Source organism: Vigna angularis, chromosome 4, assembly GCF_016808095.1.
Source record: "Vigna angularis cultivar LongXiaoDou No.4 chromosome 4, ASM1680809v1, whole genome shotgun sequence".
NCBI classification, from domain to species: domain Eukaryota; kingdom Viridiplantae; phylum Streptophyta; class Magnoliopsida; order Fabales; family Fabaceae; genus Vigna; species Vigna angularis.
In genome coordinates, this window is record NC_068973.1 from 32864727 (window position 1) to 32884523 (window position 19797).

The following is a 19797-nucleotide window of genomic DNA, read 5'->3' on the forward strand; positions in this document are numbered from 1 at the left end:
AGAGAAACTTTGAAGAACTCACAAGGAATTCCATCACCACGAGACAGCGCCGCACTCTCCATGCTCACAAAAACTGTTCTACAGGATGACGCCGAGAGACGAACGTTTGGTATCATGAAGTGCCGGGCGACCGCATAGAAGATCGTCCGCCCAACGAAGTGCCGGGCGACCGCATAGAAGATCGTCCACCCAACGAAGTGCCGGGCGACCGCATAGAAGATCGTCCGCCCAACGAAGTGCCGGGCGACCGCATAGGAGATCGTCCGCCCAACGAAGTGTCGGGCGACCGCATAGAAGATCGTCCGCCCAACGAAGTGCCGGGCGACCGCATAGGAGATCGTCCGCCCAACGAAGTGTCGGGCGACCGCATAGGGGATCGTCCGCCCAATGTAGTGCCCGAGTCGTCCATAGGAAAGACGAACGCCCGTATCACTTGGGCGGACGCCCATATCACACTGACCGGCCAAATCACTAATCACTGTGGCTCAAGTAAATTGACCTGGTTTAGAGGTAAGTAGAAATTAGGAGCTATTGGGCTGATTGGGCCGTGATTAACCTTTCACTAATCCCAAAGCCCATAGCGAAAACTATAAATACAGGTTCACGGTGAGTGGTAGATAGGTTACATTGAATGCACATTTATTGCTATCCCTTGAGAAAAGTCATTGCTCTGAAACTGACTTTGGCATCGGAGAATCTTTTGTAGGTCTCCACCCCTCCGGGTCAAGAGGAAAGTCAAAGCTTGGGAAGAAGATCCGCCATTGAGAGAAGATCGAAAGAAGGTTAGAAGGTTCATAACCGCACAGCCCTACACGTCCGAAACAGATTCTTTTATCTACTAAAACTTGGTAAACTTTACTAAAATGTACCAACTAAAAAAAACTTATTTACATTAACAAACCTATATATATATATATATATATATATATATATATATATATATATATATATTAAGACAATATGATTTCTTACTATTAACACATAAGATATAAGAAATTGCAAATATTATACATTTATCATATCATTGTAAAATTTAATTATATTTCAAGCTAAAATTACGTACATGATACATAATATCAGGTCAACTCAAATTTCAGTCATTAGCTTCCATTTATTCTGTTAATTTCTTAAGTGAAAACAAAAAATTCATAAATGAATATGAATTACATTGGTTTTTTTTATTAAATTTTCTAAGAATTATTACTTCCAACTTATAATAATATAGTTTAATTCAAAATGCCTTATACATAAAAAGAAATATCAAACAACATTCATTTCTCTCATTATTTACAAATAATAATTTATTAAATGTTACTAGATAATAATTTAATTATTCCTTTACAAAATTATAAATCCATTTTAATAACATACCTACATACTATATACAATTATAACATTTACATCTACCTATACTTATAAACTCATTTATATATATATCTTATCTTTCAAATATATTATTATTAAAAAAAACACATATACGAAACAAAAAGCATGTGCGTATGCGGGGTCAGAAGACTAGTTGTTTATAAATTGCATTTTCCATTTATTTATCATAAAAGTCAATATGCCTAATTTATTTTCTCTAATTCAATTGTCCGGCTTTGCGAAACCTGTCTGGTGGACGAAGTAGATCCAACAGATACCAAACAAACCATAGTATTTGAGACAATTTTTTTCACACTCATTTTTAACATTATTTTTCATTACATTTTTTTTTTCTTTACAAATATAATTTTTTTTATTACAATATGCATGAAATAAGTATAATGTATGTCAAAATATCGTTATTTCCCTTCTTTTTGTCACATTCTGTCCAATGAATGTGCATAACAGGGTTACAGCAGCTGTCATCAAACACAATATGTCGCCAATTGCCAAACAACAAACAAAAATAAATCACATTTTAGTTTTCAATTAAACTCAACTCACTTTTTATCTATTAGTATTGCTAACCATTGAATATATAATCTAGTGTCTCAATTTAATATAGTTATATAAAGAAATTGTTGAATAGATTATTATATGTAAAATTATATTAATGTACTCACTAACAGTCATTCTCTTATAAATTATCAATATATACATATATATATATATAATACATTTTTTATTTTATATATAATACTTAGTGTTTATCTGCTAACATTTTTTATAAACAAAAAATAGTTTATATCCAATTTAATCTGGCGAATAAATGCAGTGTAAAAGCAGAACCACAGATAAAACCAAATAAAGATAACATAGAATATGAAGATTCAGATCCATAATTTAGACACCTAGTATTTATTCTAGTAGTTGTACGTACTTGTCCAGAAAAGAAAAGAAAAACAAAAATGGGTATTTAAGAAAAATACTAATTTTATTAAAAACACAAAAATTATTCAATATAAAACCCTCAAACATATCGATAAGCATTCAACATTGTTGGAGATGTTCTAGCATTGGAAACAGTAGAGAAGAGAAAGAAGAAGAGTTAGAACTGCAGATATGGCCCAAGGAAGCGAAGGAGAGAAAAACAGAACCATGAAACGGATTCTTCTCATAATAAACTGTCTCTTACTCGCCGTCGGAACCGCCGGCGGCCCCCTCGTTATGCGTCTCTACTTCCTCCGTGGCGGCAACCGTGTCTGGCTTTCCAGCTTCCTCGAAACAGCCGGCTTCCCCTTCATGCTACTCCCCCTCGCCGTCTCTTACTTCCGCCGCCGCGCAGCGGCGGTAGCGGCGGGGACCGCTAAACCCAGTCCGGTCTCGATGAAACCCCCTCTCCTCGCGGCCTCCGTCTTCATCGGAGTCCTCACCGGCCTCGACGACTATCTCTACGCCTACGGCGTGGCGCGCCTCCCCGTGTCCACGTCATCACTCATCATCGCCACACAACTCGGCTTCACCGCCCTGTTCGCGTTCCTGCTGGTGCGCCAGAAGTTCACCTCGTACTCCGTGAACGCAGTAGTTTTGCTTACCGTCGGCGCCGGCGTTCTGGCGCTCCACAGCAGCGGAGACCGCCCCCCCGGCGAGTCTGTGAAGGCCTACGTGATGGGGTTCGTGATGACAGTAATCGCTGCAGCATTGTACGGCTTCGTGTTACCCATGGTGGAGTTGGTGTACAAAAAAACCAAACAACCCATTACCTATTCCCTTGTCATGGAGATTCAGTTCGTGATGTGCTTCTCCGCCACTCTCTTTTGCCTCATCGGCATGATCATTAACAACGACTTTAAGGTACACTTAACAACGTATTAGCCGTAAAAATAGTTAATTTTGTTATTAATCATCTGAATTTATGGCAGGTGATTCCGAGAGAAGCTAAAACATTCAAGCACGGGGAAGTTAATTATTACGTTGTGTTGGTGGGGAGTGCAATAATATGGCAAGCTTTTTTCTTGGGAGCTATTGGGGTTATTTTCTGTGCGTCGTCTTTGTTTTCTGGTATTTTGATTGCGGTGCTGCTACCCGTAACGGAAGTGTTGGCGGTTATTTTCTACAAAGAGAAGTTTCAAGCTGAGAAGGGTGTTTCTCTGTTTCTGTCGCTCTGGGGCATGGTGTCTTACTTCTATGGGGAGATTAAACATGAGAAGAAGATGAAGAAAAAGAAGAGCAGCGACATGGAAGCAACAGAGATGCCTGAAATGGGAGTGATTGAAAAATGAGAATGTACTGTTTATGTTATTGGTTGTTGTGAAATCTCGGAGAACATTATGGTAGTATAGATTTTTCTACTATGTTTGGTTGTGGTGTTCTTCATAAAAAGTATGGTCACATATAAGGCAATACTAGATAAGAATCTATGTATTCGAATTCCAAGTATGTCGACGGACATACTCACATCAATTATTGTTTATACAGAGCATGGAATTCTATTACACGATTTGTCTTTAAAAAATATTTCAGAAAATAGAAAAAAGAAATTTAAACTCATAGATCTCTTGACTGATGTAATGTAACACTATATTAGCAATTTTTTATTCAACCAGACTTTAATGTCCCTACTCCATCAACCCATTTATTCCTGCTCAAAAGTTTCATAAAAGTTTCATTTGAATCAATTTTACTCTCTTTATAGTAAAAGTTAAGGTATGATGTTTTACTATAATATGTACATAATGGTTGATTATTGTACTTTTTGATTTGGATCCGACTTTAGCTTATCAATAAATTAAGATTAGTATCAAAATAACTATCGTCACCGAGCTAAGAAAAGTCATCGTGCTTTTTTGTCCGTAGGTTAATGAAAAAGGTGATGATATGATAAAATCACGCGTCGTCTATATTTGACATTCTTAAACTCTTCAGTGGTCTTTTTGCAGTTGTTTATTCTTAGGCTCTGTTCGTTGGGATAGATTTGGAGGAGATAATTTGAATGGATTTGAATGGATTTGAGGGTAATTTTTTAGTTGTTTCTTGAGTGGATTTGTGGGTAATTGAGAGTGGATTTGGAAGTAAAGTTTGTGAGAATTAGTGTAGGATTTGATTGATGTGATAGATTTTAAAAATTAGTTTAATTGATAGAAATTAAAGATTACCAAAATGCCCCTAGGTATAAAAGTAATATAAAATGTTATATTTAATTATAAAAATGTTTATAAAAAAATTATGAATAATTTATAAAATTAATGTTTAAAAATTATAAATATTAAATAATCAACTTATTTTTAATAAATTAGAAAATACAATATACCTAATTTTATTAAAATGTACATCTTTTTAAATTATAATATTAAAATAATTATTAAAAAAACTGAAAAAATATATATTGCGTAACCGGTTACGTGTTCGTGTAACCGGTTACGCGTTCGCGTAACTGGTTACGGGTTCGCGTAACTGGTTACGCGTTCGCGTAACTGGTTACGCGTTTGCGTAACTAATTATGCGTTCGCGTAACAGGTTACGCGTGTGGAAGCAAAATTATTCTTCTCTGTAACCGATTACACTCTACTGTAACCGGTTATTAATGTGTTATTTTTGGCTGAAGCAAATGGGTATATTAGTCTTTCCCTCGTAAATCATCGCAAATCCTCATACATTTGCGAGATGAGCTGAATAGTGCAATCCCGCAAATCAGCGAATATCCGTCTTACCAAATCCGCGCAAATCCACCAAAAAGAACGACCTTACTTTTGAAAATCTGTCCGCGGTAATTCATGTGAATAGTGTTTTCCCTCCAAACGAACAGAGCCTTAAAGAAAATATCTTTCCTTATGATTAGATCATCTGCAAAGAAATTATAATAGTTGTAATTGATCGACTTAAGGTTAAAGTAAGTAAAATTTTTGTTTTATGTCTTCAAGAATAAAAAAATCCAAACAAAAATCAATACTTTATTTCTTTTAAATTAATTGTAAATTATGTTTGAGAAAAAAACTTAATTAAATTATTATGAATAATTGTTAATTTTTTTATCTAGAAAATTATACTTAATGGGTTAATAACATCTTTTTGGGTAAATAATTTTGTTTAGAAAAAAAAATAATTTGTTATTACCATTTTAGCCATATTATCTTTTAAAAAATATATTAAATAAAATTAATTATAACAATCTAATAGATAATTTTATATAAAAACATTCTAACAAAAAAAAATTGAATAAAATTATTACATTTTAATATAAATTATTTTATTATTAAATAAAAAAAATAATCTTAATTTACATTTAGACCCTCACAAATTGTCATACTACTGTATAACACTTTAAAGACAAAAGAATATGTTAGGATTTAATTTGATATTCGAAAATAGTTTTTGTCATAGTAATAAATTTAAATTAACAAATACAGGTTTATAATGTTTTTTTATAATTATAATTTTTTTTATTTGACAAAAATCATTATGTTCTCCTTCAACAAGAATAACTTCAAAAATATCTTTTTAATTCATTTTTCTATCATTACTATGTTGTTATTATTATATACAAAGTTTATGTAAGATTTGAACTAAATAAAGCAAGTTTATGATGATTTAGATATGCACCAATTTATATGAATTTGAAGGCATTAGGGTATATATAAGTAATAACTTTGGATTATTTCATTAGCATGAAAAGTTTCCATTCTTTTGCATGATTGTTTCCTCGTATTGTCCCATCATCACACACACACATTTATACTTCCAAGGAGCATTAAAAAACACAGTCAACTAAAGACTAGTAACTCAAACAACTAGATTTAATGCAAAATCTTCCATTGGTTCACAACTCAAAATCCTATAATTTAAACCATTTTCACCTCTATTTTTTCCCAATGAGTTACATTACATAATTCCAGTGCAAAATAAAAGAAAGGAAAAAATAAATGCCTCCATTATGTTCAAGAATAATAATAATATGACACACTTTTACATTTATTTGACACAAATTACAAGAATAAAATTATCAAAAAAATTGTAAATTTTTGTATTGTTTAAAAAATAAAAATAAAAAGTAAATAAAAATAATATCAAATGAACGTAAAATATTTAGATGTATAAAAAATCTTTACTCAACAATTATTCATTATCCACATCACCGATCAAAACAAATAACCATATTAAATATATTAATTATTAAATAAGTTCAACTTTAATATAAATTAAATTTATTTTTTATTACTCATAAATAACATACTCTTGAACATGAAAACAATGTTTTATAAAAGAATAAAATATTATAATCTTAAACGTGGATACGAAGACAAATAATAAGATTCTAACTATAACTTAAATGTTTTTAATGGTCAAAATAAGATTTATTATTTAGAGTAGCAGATCCACTTAAATCTTTTATGAATATGAATATAAAATATTCAATGAGTATTAACTAAATATTTTTTTTTAAAGAACACTAGTTATATTTATAAAATTAATATGGTGAATTAATATTTTAGTTGAAATAATATTTAATTTTATTAAAAAACGAAAGACTTTGGTTAAAAATAATATAATTAGAGATGTTTATAATGAAATGGATGAAAAGAATAAAAAATAAAATATCAATCAAGATCCATTTTTTTAAACTTTTATATTAATTAAGTGATCTAGTTTAATGTCAGAAAACTAATAATAAAACTATTTATTATATTTAAACATAATTTGAAATAATAAATATAAATTTTTTGGCATTAAGTATATTTCATTTGTTTTGTAATTTCATTTTATTATAATTAAAGAATACATTTCTATTTATCAAAAGTATACTAGCTATCTGTATTTTCATTTTTAACTATGAAATTAAGCATTTTATTTATAATTATGAGAACAAATAAAACTATGAACACATGATAATAATCATAAAAATATTTATGACATATTTATTCCATAAATTTCATTAAAAATGTTTCACTTCGGTTAATAAAACAGTTTTAACAATAAACATTTTTAAAATCAATGTATCCTGAGGACAAAAACATTATTTTGGTTTAACTTTTATATTAAATGGAAAGGAAAAGGAAATTACTTGGGCAAACCATCGATTCCTATAGGACGAATCAGCACCGTCCGTTCATCTGCCCGGTGATGGCGAACCACCCCCTCTCCGCCGGAGTCAGACGGTACGCGCAACCCCTTCTTCGCTCTCAGCTTTCCTCATTACCATTTACCTTCTTAACCCGGAAAATTTCACTGCATCAGTTTTGTGGTCGGGACACGAACTCTTTGTAGCACAGTTGCTTCACGCGCTTCGACGTTGCACGTGCCGTTCTTGCGCAAGCTCAAATCCCCAAAGCAGAATCCATTGCCGGTGCTTCAAAATTGGGTGGACGAAGGCAACGATGTTTCACCCTCCCAGTTCAGAAGCATCGCCAGAACCCTAGTCAAATCGAAGCGCTACCACCACGCCCTTGAGGTTCGATTTTCTTCTGCCGTTTATTGCTTCCAATTTTGTTCATCGCTTTGGGCACCCGATTTTGAGAATATAGCTAGATTTAAATTAGTCTAAGTTATTAAGTTTCTTATAGTAATAGTAAAACAAATATGCTTGAAGTTATACAATAGGTTCATATGAAGAGAAGCAAGTTTGAGCAGCAACAGATGGAAGACTTGGTTTTCATCTAGTATAGCAAAACTCTTAACACAACAATTTGACGTTCTTGATGTGAATGGTCCCATTCTAATAAATGACATTGTTTACGGTTATTATGAGTGACCGGTTGCAGAAATGGGTGGAACGGAGACACTGATAAAGAGGAGCTGGGTTTTTGTGAAAATACTTTTGTCTTGGGAAGTTTTTGCTCACATAATTGGGGCTGGGGAGGGTACAACCTTTACTAAACTTCAAACAAAATTGAAGAGAGCAACTTCGAGGCATTGAAGCTCTAGGGCAGGGGATATTATTGAAGATGGAGCGGAAAAAAGGGGCGCAAAATGTAGAAGTGGAGAGAAATGAAAAGAAAGAGGATGAGATATGACTATATTATTGATGATAGCAATAATCTTTAAGAAAGCTCAAGATATATTGGAGATGATGAGTTTGATTGAAAAATAAGGATAATTCTTGCTTATATTTGTTTTTAGGCATCGAATCTATAGGTTATGCCTTAGAGGCCTAAACTTATTTAGCAATTGATTTGGTGCTGCATTCTTTATTTGTCATGCCTCGTGTTGTATTGACTTATTGCTTTTATAATGCCATAGGTTAACTATGATTGTGCCTTTTAAATAATGCGTTTTGAGAATTAGGGGTGAGAATGTCTTAAAGTGCATTAGTTTGCATGTAGTATAAATTGTTTGCATTAAGTCTTCTATTTTTGCATTGACTGCTCTGCATTCCACTGTACCAATAGTGCTTTTGGGCCAGCCACTTTGCTCCACTTTCAAGGATTTACTGTGCAAGGCATTTCATAACCGACATTTTCCGATAAGGGATTCTTTCATTCTGTGGCAAGCATGTCATTATAATGCAATTAGGTTTTGAGACAGTGTATAGTAAATTAGATTAGCAATTGAAATTTGTCAATTATTGTTTTACAGTTATTTAAGTGGATAGAAAATCAGAAGAATTTCCGTATGATCCCAGTTGATCATGCTATGAAATTGGAGTTAATCATTGAAAATTATGGTTTAATGGAAGCTGAAGAATATTTTATGAATCTACCCGACTCGGCTACAAAGAAGGCGGCTTGTCTCACACTTCTTCGTGGATATGTAAGATATAGGGATACTACTAAGGCTGAGGCTTTAATGGTGAAGCTCTATGAGTTGGGGCTAGTGGTGAGTCCTCACCCTTTTAATGAGATGATGAAGCTGTATCTAGTGACCTGTGAGTACAGGAAGGTGCCCCTTGTTATCCAGCAAATGAAGCGGAATAAAATACCCTGCAACGTTCTCTCCTACAATCTTTGGATGAATGCCTATAGTGAGGAAGAAGGATATGGGATTGCAACAGTAGAGGCAGTTTTTAGACAAATGCAAAATGACAAGAACGTTGAAGTGGGATGGAGTAGTCTTGCTACATTGGCCAATGTTTACAAGAAAGCAGGGCAACCTAAGAAAGCCATTCTGGTTCTCAAAGATGCTGAAAAGAAACTGACTACCTGTAATCACTTCGGTTACTTCTTCCTCATAACACTATATGCTTCTTTGAAGGATAAGGAGGGAGTCTTGCGGTTATGGGAAGCTAGTAAGGCAGTTGATAAAAGAATCAGTTGTGCTAACTACATTTGCATACTAACATCCTTGGTGAAGCTCGGGGACATTCTGCAAGCCGAGAGAGTCTTCTCAGAATGGGAATCTAATTGTCGGAAGTATGATATCAGAGTCTCTAATGTTCTTTTGGGTGCATATGTGAGGGATGGATTAATGGAAGAAGCTGAATCATTACATCTCCACACGTTGCAAAAGGGTGGCTGTCCAAACTATAAGACAATGGAAATTCTTGTAGAAGGATACGTGAATAGGAAAAAAATAGACGAGGCTTTTATTGCAATGAAAAGAGCTTTGGCTATGACAAAAAATTGTCATTGGAGGCCACCACATGAACTTGTGTTGGCCATTGCGGAGATTTTGGAGAAAGATGGGAATCTTGAATATGCAAACATTTATATTACAGATATCCATAATTTTGGTCTTGCTAGTTTACCATTGTATAAAATATTGCTAAGAATGCACCTTTATGCCAACAAACCACCTTTACATATCCTTAAAATGATGGATGAAGATAAGATTGAGATGGATGATGAGACACGTTCCATTGTTAAAGCTTTCACTTTGTAGGTAACATCTGCTCCATTACGTTTTCCTGATTGCTTGTTACAAGTTGAGCAGTTTTCCCTCCTAAGAATAATTCTTGTTTTGTGAATGTGTTCAGGCTGAAAAGTTTGGAGGTGAAGCAGTAACCTGGAAGTTGATTTCATTCTTGGTAATCCTTTCCTTAGTAAAAAAGTTATCACAACGAGGCTGAGATAAGTGTTCAAATAAATAAATTATCTAAGAGTAAACGAAAGTAGATATTGGAAGAAAAAAATGACTAAGTGTCTACAACCTTCAATCTTTTTTGTCTTAGTTTCGTTAGCGTTTTTGTATTTCTTTTTTAAAGACAACTCGTCCCGAGGACTAAAGTTGGATAACATTAATTATATCTCAAAAATTAGTTTCTGAAATGGGATATATTGGTAATGATTTAAAATTAGTTTTTGAATTTAAGTTAGTTTTAATCTCACTCACCACGGGTTAGTAGCTAATCTAACCCAGCTTACTTATTAGCAAGCTGAAAAAATTTGAACCGGGCTCAATCCACTACGGATTGGCTCAATCCACTACGGATTGGTGGATTAAATGAATTGACTCAATGGCTCATTTAATTATAAGTTTTTTTTAAAATAAAAAAATTTTAATTTTTTTTAATTCAAATCTAAATAAACGATATACTAAAATGATGTTAAACTTCAAAGATAATTTAAAATAAAAAAATATCATACAATTCAAGCGTACTCCAAAAACATGTATAAAAGACGAACAAATAAGTTTTTAATATTGATATTTTTGTATCACTTGTCCATTTATAATATTAGAACCTTAAATAGAAAAATCTACAATATTTTTTTTTCTTTAAACATTTTTTTATCACCATCTATAATATAATAAAAAAATATTAACTAATAATATTAAAACATAAAATAATAAATAATTAAATTAAATTAGGTGGGTTGGTGAGCCTTGGCTCACCACCAGTTCAACCCAGTGAGTCGGGTTGAAAACTAGTCTGCATAAAAAAATTACATTTCTTTAAATCCAACTCGGCTCAAACTTGCGGTGAGCTGGGTTGGCTCGTGGGTTACAACCCATTTTGACAACACTATTGAATGCCTTAATACATAAAATCATAACCTTTTAGGTTCAATTTAATGAAATTCCGAAATGGTCGTTTGTGGATCTTATTTATCTCCTAATATTTATAATTGATGTCAATGTTAATTAGTAAGATATTTCATGCTTCTGCATAGGATTTTTAGTAGGATTGTAAAAAATGGTCATTCGACTCGGTTTGTCTTATCATAGATTAGTCACTTAGTGAGTTAATTTAACTTGATTTACTTGTTAGTGAGCTCAAAAAAATTGAGATGTTATTTATCATGAGTTGGTGAGTTAATCAGGCTGATTTCCTTAATTATAATTTTTTTTCTTTAATCCAAAAAAAAGGTTACAATCTTTTTCTAATTGAAAGTAAATAAAGTTCAATCTACGTATAATCCAAAATTATGTTAAACTTTAAATACTATTCAAAATTACAAAAATATAATATAATAGTTTTTGTTGTTTAATATAATTTAATGTAATTTAATGTTTAGAATTCATGCATGAGTTGTATGTTAAACTTTAAATACTATTCAAAATTACAAAAATATAATATAATAGTTTTTGTTGTTTAATATAATTTAATGTAATTTAATGTTTAGAATTTATGCATGAGTTGTGAGTCAATTTGGCTCATTACAGATTCAATTTGGATGAGTAGAGTTCTTAATGAGTCAAGTTCACTTTTAATCCGTGTCAAAATTTGTAATTTTTTTAATCCAATCTGACTCGAACATGTAGTGGCTAAATTGACTCACGAGTTTTAACTCGTTGATAGTTCTAAATTTAAATGTAAATCTCCTTTAAAAAAATTCTAATTAGAGGACTTACCAAACTCATGAAAAGTTGTTCATGCTTACGAGAGAGTTTTTAAATAAGATTCAAATTAAATTGTAAGAAATAAAGATAATATAGAAAGAAGCAAAACTATAAAGTTTTAAATAATTATTTAAGTGACAATAATCTCACAAGAAAACAAAATAAGTTTTAGACCGTAAAGGATAGAATCTTGAAGGAGAAGTTTGGTTATAATACTAAACTATATGAACAAAAAACCAACAACCTCACTTAGAAAAAAGAGTGCAAAGGTCACATATATGTATGCATAAGATATGTTAAATGTGTGAATTTCCAATTCTTATACCATATAATGAATAATGAGTTTGTTGGGGAAAAGCACAAGGGTATATATCTCTCTAATTCCTATGTCCTCTAATGAATGAGTTTGATGAGAAAGCGAAAAGATTTATGTACATTGGAAGTAACTTTGACATTTATATGTTACAATAATGTAATTTTTTATTTTCATTTTTTGAAATATTTGTAATTGCTTGATAGTGTTTTATGAATTATTAGTAGCAAAAAATATATTTTTTGGGTAAAACCTCAATAACAATTTAAACTTAATAAGGATATAAATGTAATTTCATTTTCTTAATGCGTAGTGGATATCTAACAGGTACAAGTACTATGATATCTGAATCCGACTCGTTAATAAGTAAGTACTAAATTCTCATTACTTGTAGATCTATTACTCGCTACCTACGGATACCTATTACTCGCGGGTATCAACTATTCATAGCGGCGAGCATGAAATATGTAACACATGCATCAGTACATTAATACTATATCGACATTGAAGTATTTTTTATAAATACTATTCGAGCAATTTGGACAATATGTCGGTAATTAAACAACGGAAATTGATCTCACACCTAAAACATTATATATATATAGATATATATATATATATATATATATATATATATATATATATATATATATATATATATATATATATATATATATATATATGAAAAAGAATTAAATTATAAACTCCTTTATTTACTCTATAATATACACATAAATTATATATAATTCTGAACACTACGTAGTTGTAAAATAAAATACTATACCATAAATGGCAATGGAGAAATTTGAACTATGCAAGCTTCTCTTTCTTTCTATTTCTCGTCACATTTCAATTATATTAGATTTTAGGTTTAATGTCTCAATAGGTCCCTATTTTCATCCCAAATTTGAAATAGGTTCCTGTTATATTTGAAGTCTTAATTAGATCCTTATTTTTGTTAATTTCATGCAAATAAATCCTTTCCGTCAATTTCAGAAAACGACGTTAAGGAGTGCGTGACGTGGCGTGTGTGAATTCAATTTTTTAATGGTTTAATGTCTCAATAAGTCCCTATTTTCGTCCCAAATTTGAAATAGGTCCATATTATATTTGAAGTCTTAATTAAATCTTTATTTTTGTTAATTTGATGCAAATAAATCCTTTCCTGAGTATTAAAAAATTGAGACATTAAACTATATTTACTTCATTTGAGTATACTATATTTACTTCATTCAAAATTTCTGAGTATTAAAAAATTGAATTCACACACGCCACGTCACGCACTCCTTAACGCCGTTTTCTGAAATTGACAGAAAGGATTTATTTGCATCAAATTAACAAAAATAAGGATCTAATTAAGACTTCAAATATAACAAGGACCTATTTCAAATTTGGGACGAAAATAGGGACCTATTAAGACATTAAAGTTAGACCTAACATTTCATCCTTTAGTTTCTTTCCATATTCAGCTTTTCCCTTTCTATTCTTTTTTTTTCTTGAACACGACATGGCTGAATAGGAGCTTAAAAGTTAGTCCCAAACAATATCTAAATTTTAGAAAGTTCATGAAATGCACAACAATTTTAGGGAAGTGTCATATCATCAAAAGTAAAGCACACTTTTATTGAAAAAATATTTAAAACTATCCTGAAGTATTTAATTTAAAAGATTTTAAATTCTTTAAGATGTAGAATTCTTAATAACACAAAATATACCAAATTTTCACAATTACATTTATTTTTAGAGAAGACTTGAACTTAGGATTGAAAAATATACTCACAATCAATAAAGACATTATCAAAATATCTTTTTCACTACATTTGTCATACAAATCAGAAAAGAAACTCCCTGACTACAACTTCTTAAATCCAACTTGTGAATAACGTCAGATTTATTTTATTTAAGCTCACTTTTATTTATTTATTTTCTCTATTTTAATTGATAATCTTTATATTTCTTTCTAGGGTGAGTCACTCCATGGGAATATAATTTTACCTCTTTTAGGCTGTGTTGTTTTGGGTAGATTTGGGGGAGATGATTTGAATGGATTTGAGTGGATTTGAGGATAATTTTTTAGTTGTTTTTTTGAGTGGATTTGTGGGTAATTGAAAGTGGATTTGGAAGTAAAGTTTGTGAGAATTAATGTAGGATTTGATTGATGTGATAGATTTTAAAAATTAGTTTAATTGATAGAAATTAAAGATTACCAAAATGCCCCTAGTTATAAAAGTAATATAAAATGTTATATTTAATTATAAAAATGTTTATAAAGAAAAAAAAAATTATGAATAATTTATAAAATTAATGTTTAAAAATTATAAAAATTAAATAATCAACTTATTTTTAATAAATTAGAAAATATAATATACTTAATTATTAAAATGTACATTTTTTAAATTATAATATTAAAATAATTATAAAAAAAATTGAAAAATATATATTGCGTAACCGGTTACGTGCTCGCGTAACAGGTTACGCGGGTGCAAGCAAAATTCATTCTTCTCTGTAACCGGTTACACTCTGCTGTAACCGGTTATTTTTGGCTGATGTATGGAAGCAAAGATGGGTATATACGTCTTTCCCTCGTAAATCATCGCAAATCCTCTCACATTTGCGAGATGAGCTGAACAGTGGAATCCCGCAAATTAGCGAATATCCATCTTATCAAATCCGTGCAAATCCATCAAAACGAACGACCTTGCTTTTGAAAATCCATCCGCGATAATTCACGTGAATAGTATTTTCCCTCCAAATGAACACAGCCTTAGGCATGTGTTATCCATATGGATTGTTTATGCCAATTAAGGCTACTCTCAAAATGATGTATTCACCACCACAATTAACATGCTCAACCCTCGATTACAATTAAGAACCATCAACTTAAGCTAAAATGTGTGGCGTTTCAATAGAAACTACATTCCACATAAAATTTTATTCGGATATTTTTTTAAGAAGTGGAGAAATGTCAAATTTAGCATACATGAAAACCGTTAAAATAATATTTATGTTAATTAGTTCATCACCTACTTGTTGATAATAAAAAACTTGAATACTTAACAAAAAAAATATATAATATTCTCTTAACTCTAGCCTTTTAAATGTATAATTATCTGAATCAAGCTTCGAATATAAATATTATTTTATAAGAACTAAATTGGATTAAAAAAATAGTATACTCTTTTTGAATATAGGATTGATGTCAATTATCTAAGTTACAGTAAATTGTAAAAAGTTCAAAAATTGTTGCAAAGTTTAAATATTAGGTCTAATTGATAGATCAAACCACTCAAAAGTATATGAAAAAGACAAATACCAAAGTAAAATTACATAATCTTTACTACAAATTTATATTTATAAATTTTGAGGTGAACTTTTAAATCAACATATCTAAATATAATTTAATTATGAATAATAATATTTTATTTTTAAATTGATTAACATTAAAATTAATATATGATGAACCGGTTTCTTTGATAATCGATTAAATTTATTAATAGACCTAAAATCCAAATTATGAACAATTGGTTTGTGATTAACCAAACAATCTTACAGTCCATATATTATAAAGTATAGCTTAATGTAAACGTTGACTGTTATTTTATCGTGAAAACATAAAACTAAATGAATATATAATAATACTAAAAATGAATATATTAATTCATCTTAGCGTATTTTGTAAAATATCGTGAGTAATTAAGAAAAACGCATGAATGGAGGTGGAGCGAGTGGAGTCACGTGAGGTGTGGGCCCAAGAACAGTGGCATTAGCAGTTCCATGAACTTAGCGTGGATGCGGGCACAGCATAAGATAACCCTACGGTGAACCAAGTTAGGTTTGGTTTTTAGAAAAGAAAAAGAAGACACTTGACCACACCATACACGACACCAAGACTTCCCTTTTTCACCAAACATAACACCATCAAGATAACTCTTATTCACCTATTTCCCCCAATTCTTGGATCCAAGATTTTTAGGGTTTCTGCACCAATCTTCTTCGCCATTCTTCCTTTTCCCATTTATTCTTTCTCCAGCGCATTTCTTTTTTCCGATTCTCTCTAATCTTCCAGTGGAGACCCTCCTTCGCTCTAAACCTAAGAGGTTCGTTCTTTTCGCGCTAATTTTCTTGTGTCCAATTATTGCTGTTTTATTATTAGTAAGCCACGCTTGATCATTGGGAAAATGTTAATTCTCACACGCAACCAAAAAGTTTCTGGTTCTTCTCTTCCTCATTCTGGTGGCGGGGGAACGGGGGTTTTCCCTTTTCCCTTTGCCTTTCCCTTTTTGCGTGCCGTATAATAATGACGGTGTTTTCTTGAAATTGGATGTGATTGCGAATATAATACATATATATGTGTATGTATGTATCGGACGGGTTTTCGATTATTGTTGATGCTCTCTGTATTGATTGTAGAAGACGGATCAAGGTGTGAAATAGGGGTTTGCTTGCGGATGGGGTTGTTGTGATCCTGAGATTTTTGAGAGTGGTGATAGTTTGTTAACGTTAACCGATGTAATGAGGAAGAAAAGGAAAGGAAGCGAGGCTGATGCGTCTGCGGATCTGCCTGTTATTTTGTCTCCAAATCTTGGCTCTGCTTCGTCGAATTTGAAGTCCCATTATTCGCTAGAGGATTGTTCTAGGCTGAAGAAGAGGTGTTGTAAGGAGGAGGATGCTGCCACTGAGCCTGCTGCTTCCTTTAAAAGGAGGCTTGCCGGCATTGCCACTGCCCCGCCTTGTGGGACGTCTTCGTTGATCACGCCGGGGCGAGGGCTTAAGAGGAAGATTGGATGCATCGATGTTGCTACCCAGATGGGCAGGAAGAAGAAGATTGAGGATGATTATGTGACTGGTGAGACGATTGGACAAGGCAAGTTTGGGTCTGTTTGGCTGTGTCGGTCCAGGGTTAGCGGAGCAGAATATGCATGTAAGACCTTGAGGAAGGGAGAGGAGACGGTTCACCGAGAGGTTGAGATAATGCAACACTTGTCCGGTCATTCTGGGGTTGTGACACTACAAGCAGTATATGAGGAAGCTGATTGCTTTCATCTTGTAATGGAATTGTGCTCTGGGGGACGACTGATCGATCAGATGGTTAAGGATGGTCCTTATTCAGAACAGAGGGCTGCTAATGTACTCAAGGAAGTGATGTTGGTCATCAACTATTGTCATGACATGGGAGTTGTGCACAGAGATATCAAACCTGAGAATATACTGCTCACCGCATCTGGGAAAATAAAGCTTGCAGATTTTGGTTTGGCCATGAGAATCTCCGAAGGTAACATGTGAAACTTGTCTTGATTATTTAACTTCGATTCCAATCTGACTTTTGTGAAAATATATCCAGTTCAGTATCTATCAAGAAAAAAAAAAATGTATGGGGCTTACGTAGATATGCTGCTGTTCCTACCACATGTTTGTTATTCCCGTTTCCGTGCATTAATCGAAGGAATTCATCATAATGAACTTTCATCTTAAAACAGAGACGAATTTTGAAAGCGATAGGATCCACATTGTTTGCATTTAAGTGCAATATCATTTTTTTGTTTGGCCATTTTTTTCCAGTCTGGCTTCACACATCAAACAGTTATCCATGTCTTGTTTTCTAAATAGTTATATTATCTCAGGTCAGAACTTGACTGGTTTGGCGGGAAGCCCTGCCTATGTTGCCCCAGAAGTATTGTTAGGCAGATACTCTGAGAAGGTGGATATATGGAGTGCTGGAGTGCTTCTGCATGCTTTGTTGGTTGGCAGTCTTCCATTTCAAGGAGATTCATTGGAAGCAGTTTTTGAGGCTATTAAGACCATCAAAATAGATTTCCAAACTGGGATGTGGGAATCAATATCTAAACCTGCGCGAGATCTTATTGGGAGAATGCTAACAAGGGATATCTCAGCTAGGATATCAGCTGACGAAGTACTTAGTAAGTTCATTATATATTATGAATGCATTGTAGATTGCCTGTTTTATCTTTCACAGGTTATTTCATTGAAATAATCAAACCTCAGTATATGCAAGTTTACTTCAAATTTATCTTTGTTATCACAATGACTTTAAGTAAATAGCCTTGTTTTATCAGTCTTTAACTAGCTGTTAAAAGATTGTACCCTAATATTTTGTGGACAAGAAGTTACAATACCTTCAATGTTTGAGATAGTTTTAAGTTGAGTGTTTGCGTGTTATATTAACCTTATGGTTTAATTTCTCAGGACATCCATGGATATTGTTCTACACGGCACAGACATTGACGATGCTACCCATCAAATCAAAATTGAAGAACCAAATTGGCGCAACAACTCAACAGTTTGTTGCCGTTCCTGAACCAGGATTAGGAGGAAATAGAATAGATAATTACTCACTTAGCGAGGGTTCATTCTCCGAAAGTTGCACTTCAGATGATCAGGATGAATCGGTGTTGATTGATGTGCTTGCCTCTGCAATTTCGCATGTGAGGATATCTGAACCAAAGAGGAGCAGGGTGTGTGGTCCCACAGGTCCGATAGTTCAACAAGGTTCATCTAACATGAAGCCTAACAACCTTTGTAAAGCATTTTAACCTACTGACAGGCTGACACCAAATTTACCACTTGACTGTTCTTGCTGGGATTATAGAATCTACTTTCCTCAACGCATCACACAGTGGGCTTAACTGAATTTTACATGCTGACTCCTATGGAAGGTTCGCCTGGGTGCCGCTTCCTCCCCAAGTTGCTTTATAGTGAGATCTAATTGCAATATTTTTTTGTCCCGTTGCTTGATAAACTAATAATGATTAACTGCAATAATTGTACAGCATTTGTGAATAGAATGGTAATGTATCATTTTCTTGAAATCGCTACTTTTTAGCAAATTGAATATTTTATCCTTTCTCATTATTAAAACCTATTGACATATCTTCTTTACATATGACAAAATTGAATTGCTATAAAGTTCTTATTAAGGCAAGAAATTGCTATAATACTTTTTGCCGTGATTGCAGTATTATCCAATGATTTCCGAATTTGATGGTTATACATGTTTATACTATTAAGTATTTTAGAAGAACTATTATTAGAACTTTTTAAACAGTTACGTATGGACAATATAATTAAAACTGTTTTATGACATTAGTACATTACTTTTTTAAATTTCCTTCGATCAAAATTTATTTAATAAGATCAAGATTGTGATGCCGGGAATACATAGGTAATGTACTTAAACGTAAGTACAAGTTTCGTACGTCTTTTAATATATTAATACGTCCCATCTATTTATATTCTATTTGGAGAAATAATAAACCTTATTTTAAACAAAAAAAAAAACTTGTGTTTCAAAGTCTTAGATTAAGATTTCATTCCCGTGGTACAAAGATTCGCAATTTGCTTTTAGCATGCAACAGTGCACTTGGTAACAAAAACAAACCAAGATAGCTCCA

The 19797-nt window shown here is 32.4% G+C and overlaps 3 protein-coding genes across 4 annotated transcripts; all 3 read left to right on the top strand.

Moving 5' to 3' along the window:
- Positions 1–2373: 2373 nt before the first annotated feature.
- LOC108331057 (purine permease 1) lies at positions 2374–3860 on the top strand. The gene is made up of 2 exons (XM_017565674.2): positions 2374–3219; positions 3288–3860. Exons 1-2 carry the CDS (start codon positions 2488–2490, stop codon positions 3645–3647), a joined length of 1092 nt encoding a protein of 363 aa, XP_017421163.1. The 5' UTR covers positions 2374–2487; the 3' UTR covers positions 3648–3860.
- A 3535-nt stretch (positions 3861–7395) lies between these two features.
- LOC108330083 (pentatricopeptide repeat-containing protein At5g27460) lies at positions 7396–10591 on the top strand. The gene is made up of 4 exons (XM_017564560.2): positions 7396–7517; positions 7597–7810; positions 8935–10172; positions 10271–10591. The coding sequence occupies exons 1-4, from the start codon at positions 7402–7404 to the stop codon at positions 10296–10298; spliced, it is 1596 nt and encodes a 531-aa protein (XP_017420049.1). The 5' UTR covers positions 7396–7401; the 3' UTR covers positions 10299–10591.
- A 5657-nt stretch (positions 10592–16248) lies between these two features.
- LOC108332199 (serine/threonine-protein kinase PEPKR2) lies at positions 16249–19215 on the top strand. Of its 2 annotated transcripts, none has more exons than XM_017567383.2 (4): positions 16249–16485; positions 16799–17660; positions 18010–18306; positions 18593–19215. In XM_017567383.2, the coding sequence occupies exons 2-4, from the start codon at positions 16901–16903 to the stop codon at positions 18937–18939; spliced, it is 1404 nt and encodes a 467-aa protein (XP_017422872.1). In that variant the 5' UTR covers positions 16249–16485; positions 16799–16900; the 3' UTR covers positions 18940–19215. The 2 variants fall into 2 exon arrangements, with proteins under 2 accessions (XP_017422872.1, XP_017422873.1); XM_017567384.2 differs by having other exon boundaries at positions 16802–17660.
- Positions 19216–19797: the final 582 nt, after the last annotated feature.

Coding starts and splice junctions, on each gene's coding strand:
- LOC108331057 (XM_017565674.2), top strand. CDS start 2,488: ATGGCCCAAGGAAGCGAAGGAGAGAAAAACAGAACCATGAAACGGATT. Junction 3,220..3,287: donor TCATTAACAACGACTTTAAG/GTACACTTAACA, acceptor AATTTATGGCAG/GTGATTCCGAGAGAAGCTAA.
- LOC108330083 (XM_017564560.2), top strand. CDS start 7,402: ATGGAAAGGAAAAGGAAATTACTTGGGCAAACCATCGATTCCTATAGG. Junction 7,518..7,596: donor CTCTCCGCCGGAGTCAGACG/GTACGCGCAACC, acceptor TCACTGCATCAG/TTTTGTGGTCGGGACACGAA. Junction 10,173..10,270: donor ATTGTTAAAGCTTTCACTTT/GTAGGTAACATC, acceptor GAATGTGTTCAG/GCTGAAAAGTTTGGAGGTGA.
- LOC108332199 (XM_017567383.2), top strand. CDS start 16,901: ATGAGGAAGAAAAGGAAAGGAAGCGAGGCTGATGCGTCTGCGGATCTG. Junction 17,661..18,009: donor GGCCATGAGAATCTCCGAAG/GTAACATGTGAA, acceptor ATATTATCTCAG/GTCAGAACTTGACTGGTTTG. Junction 18,307..18,592: donor ATCAGCTGACGAAGTACTTA/GTAAGTTCATTA, acceptor TTAATTTCTCAG/GACATCCATGGATATTGTTC.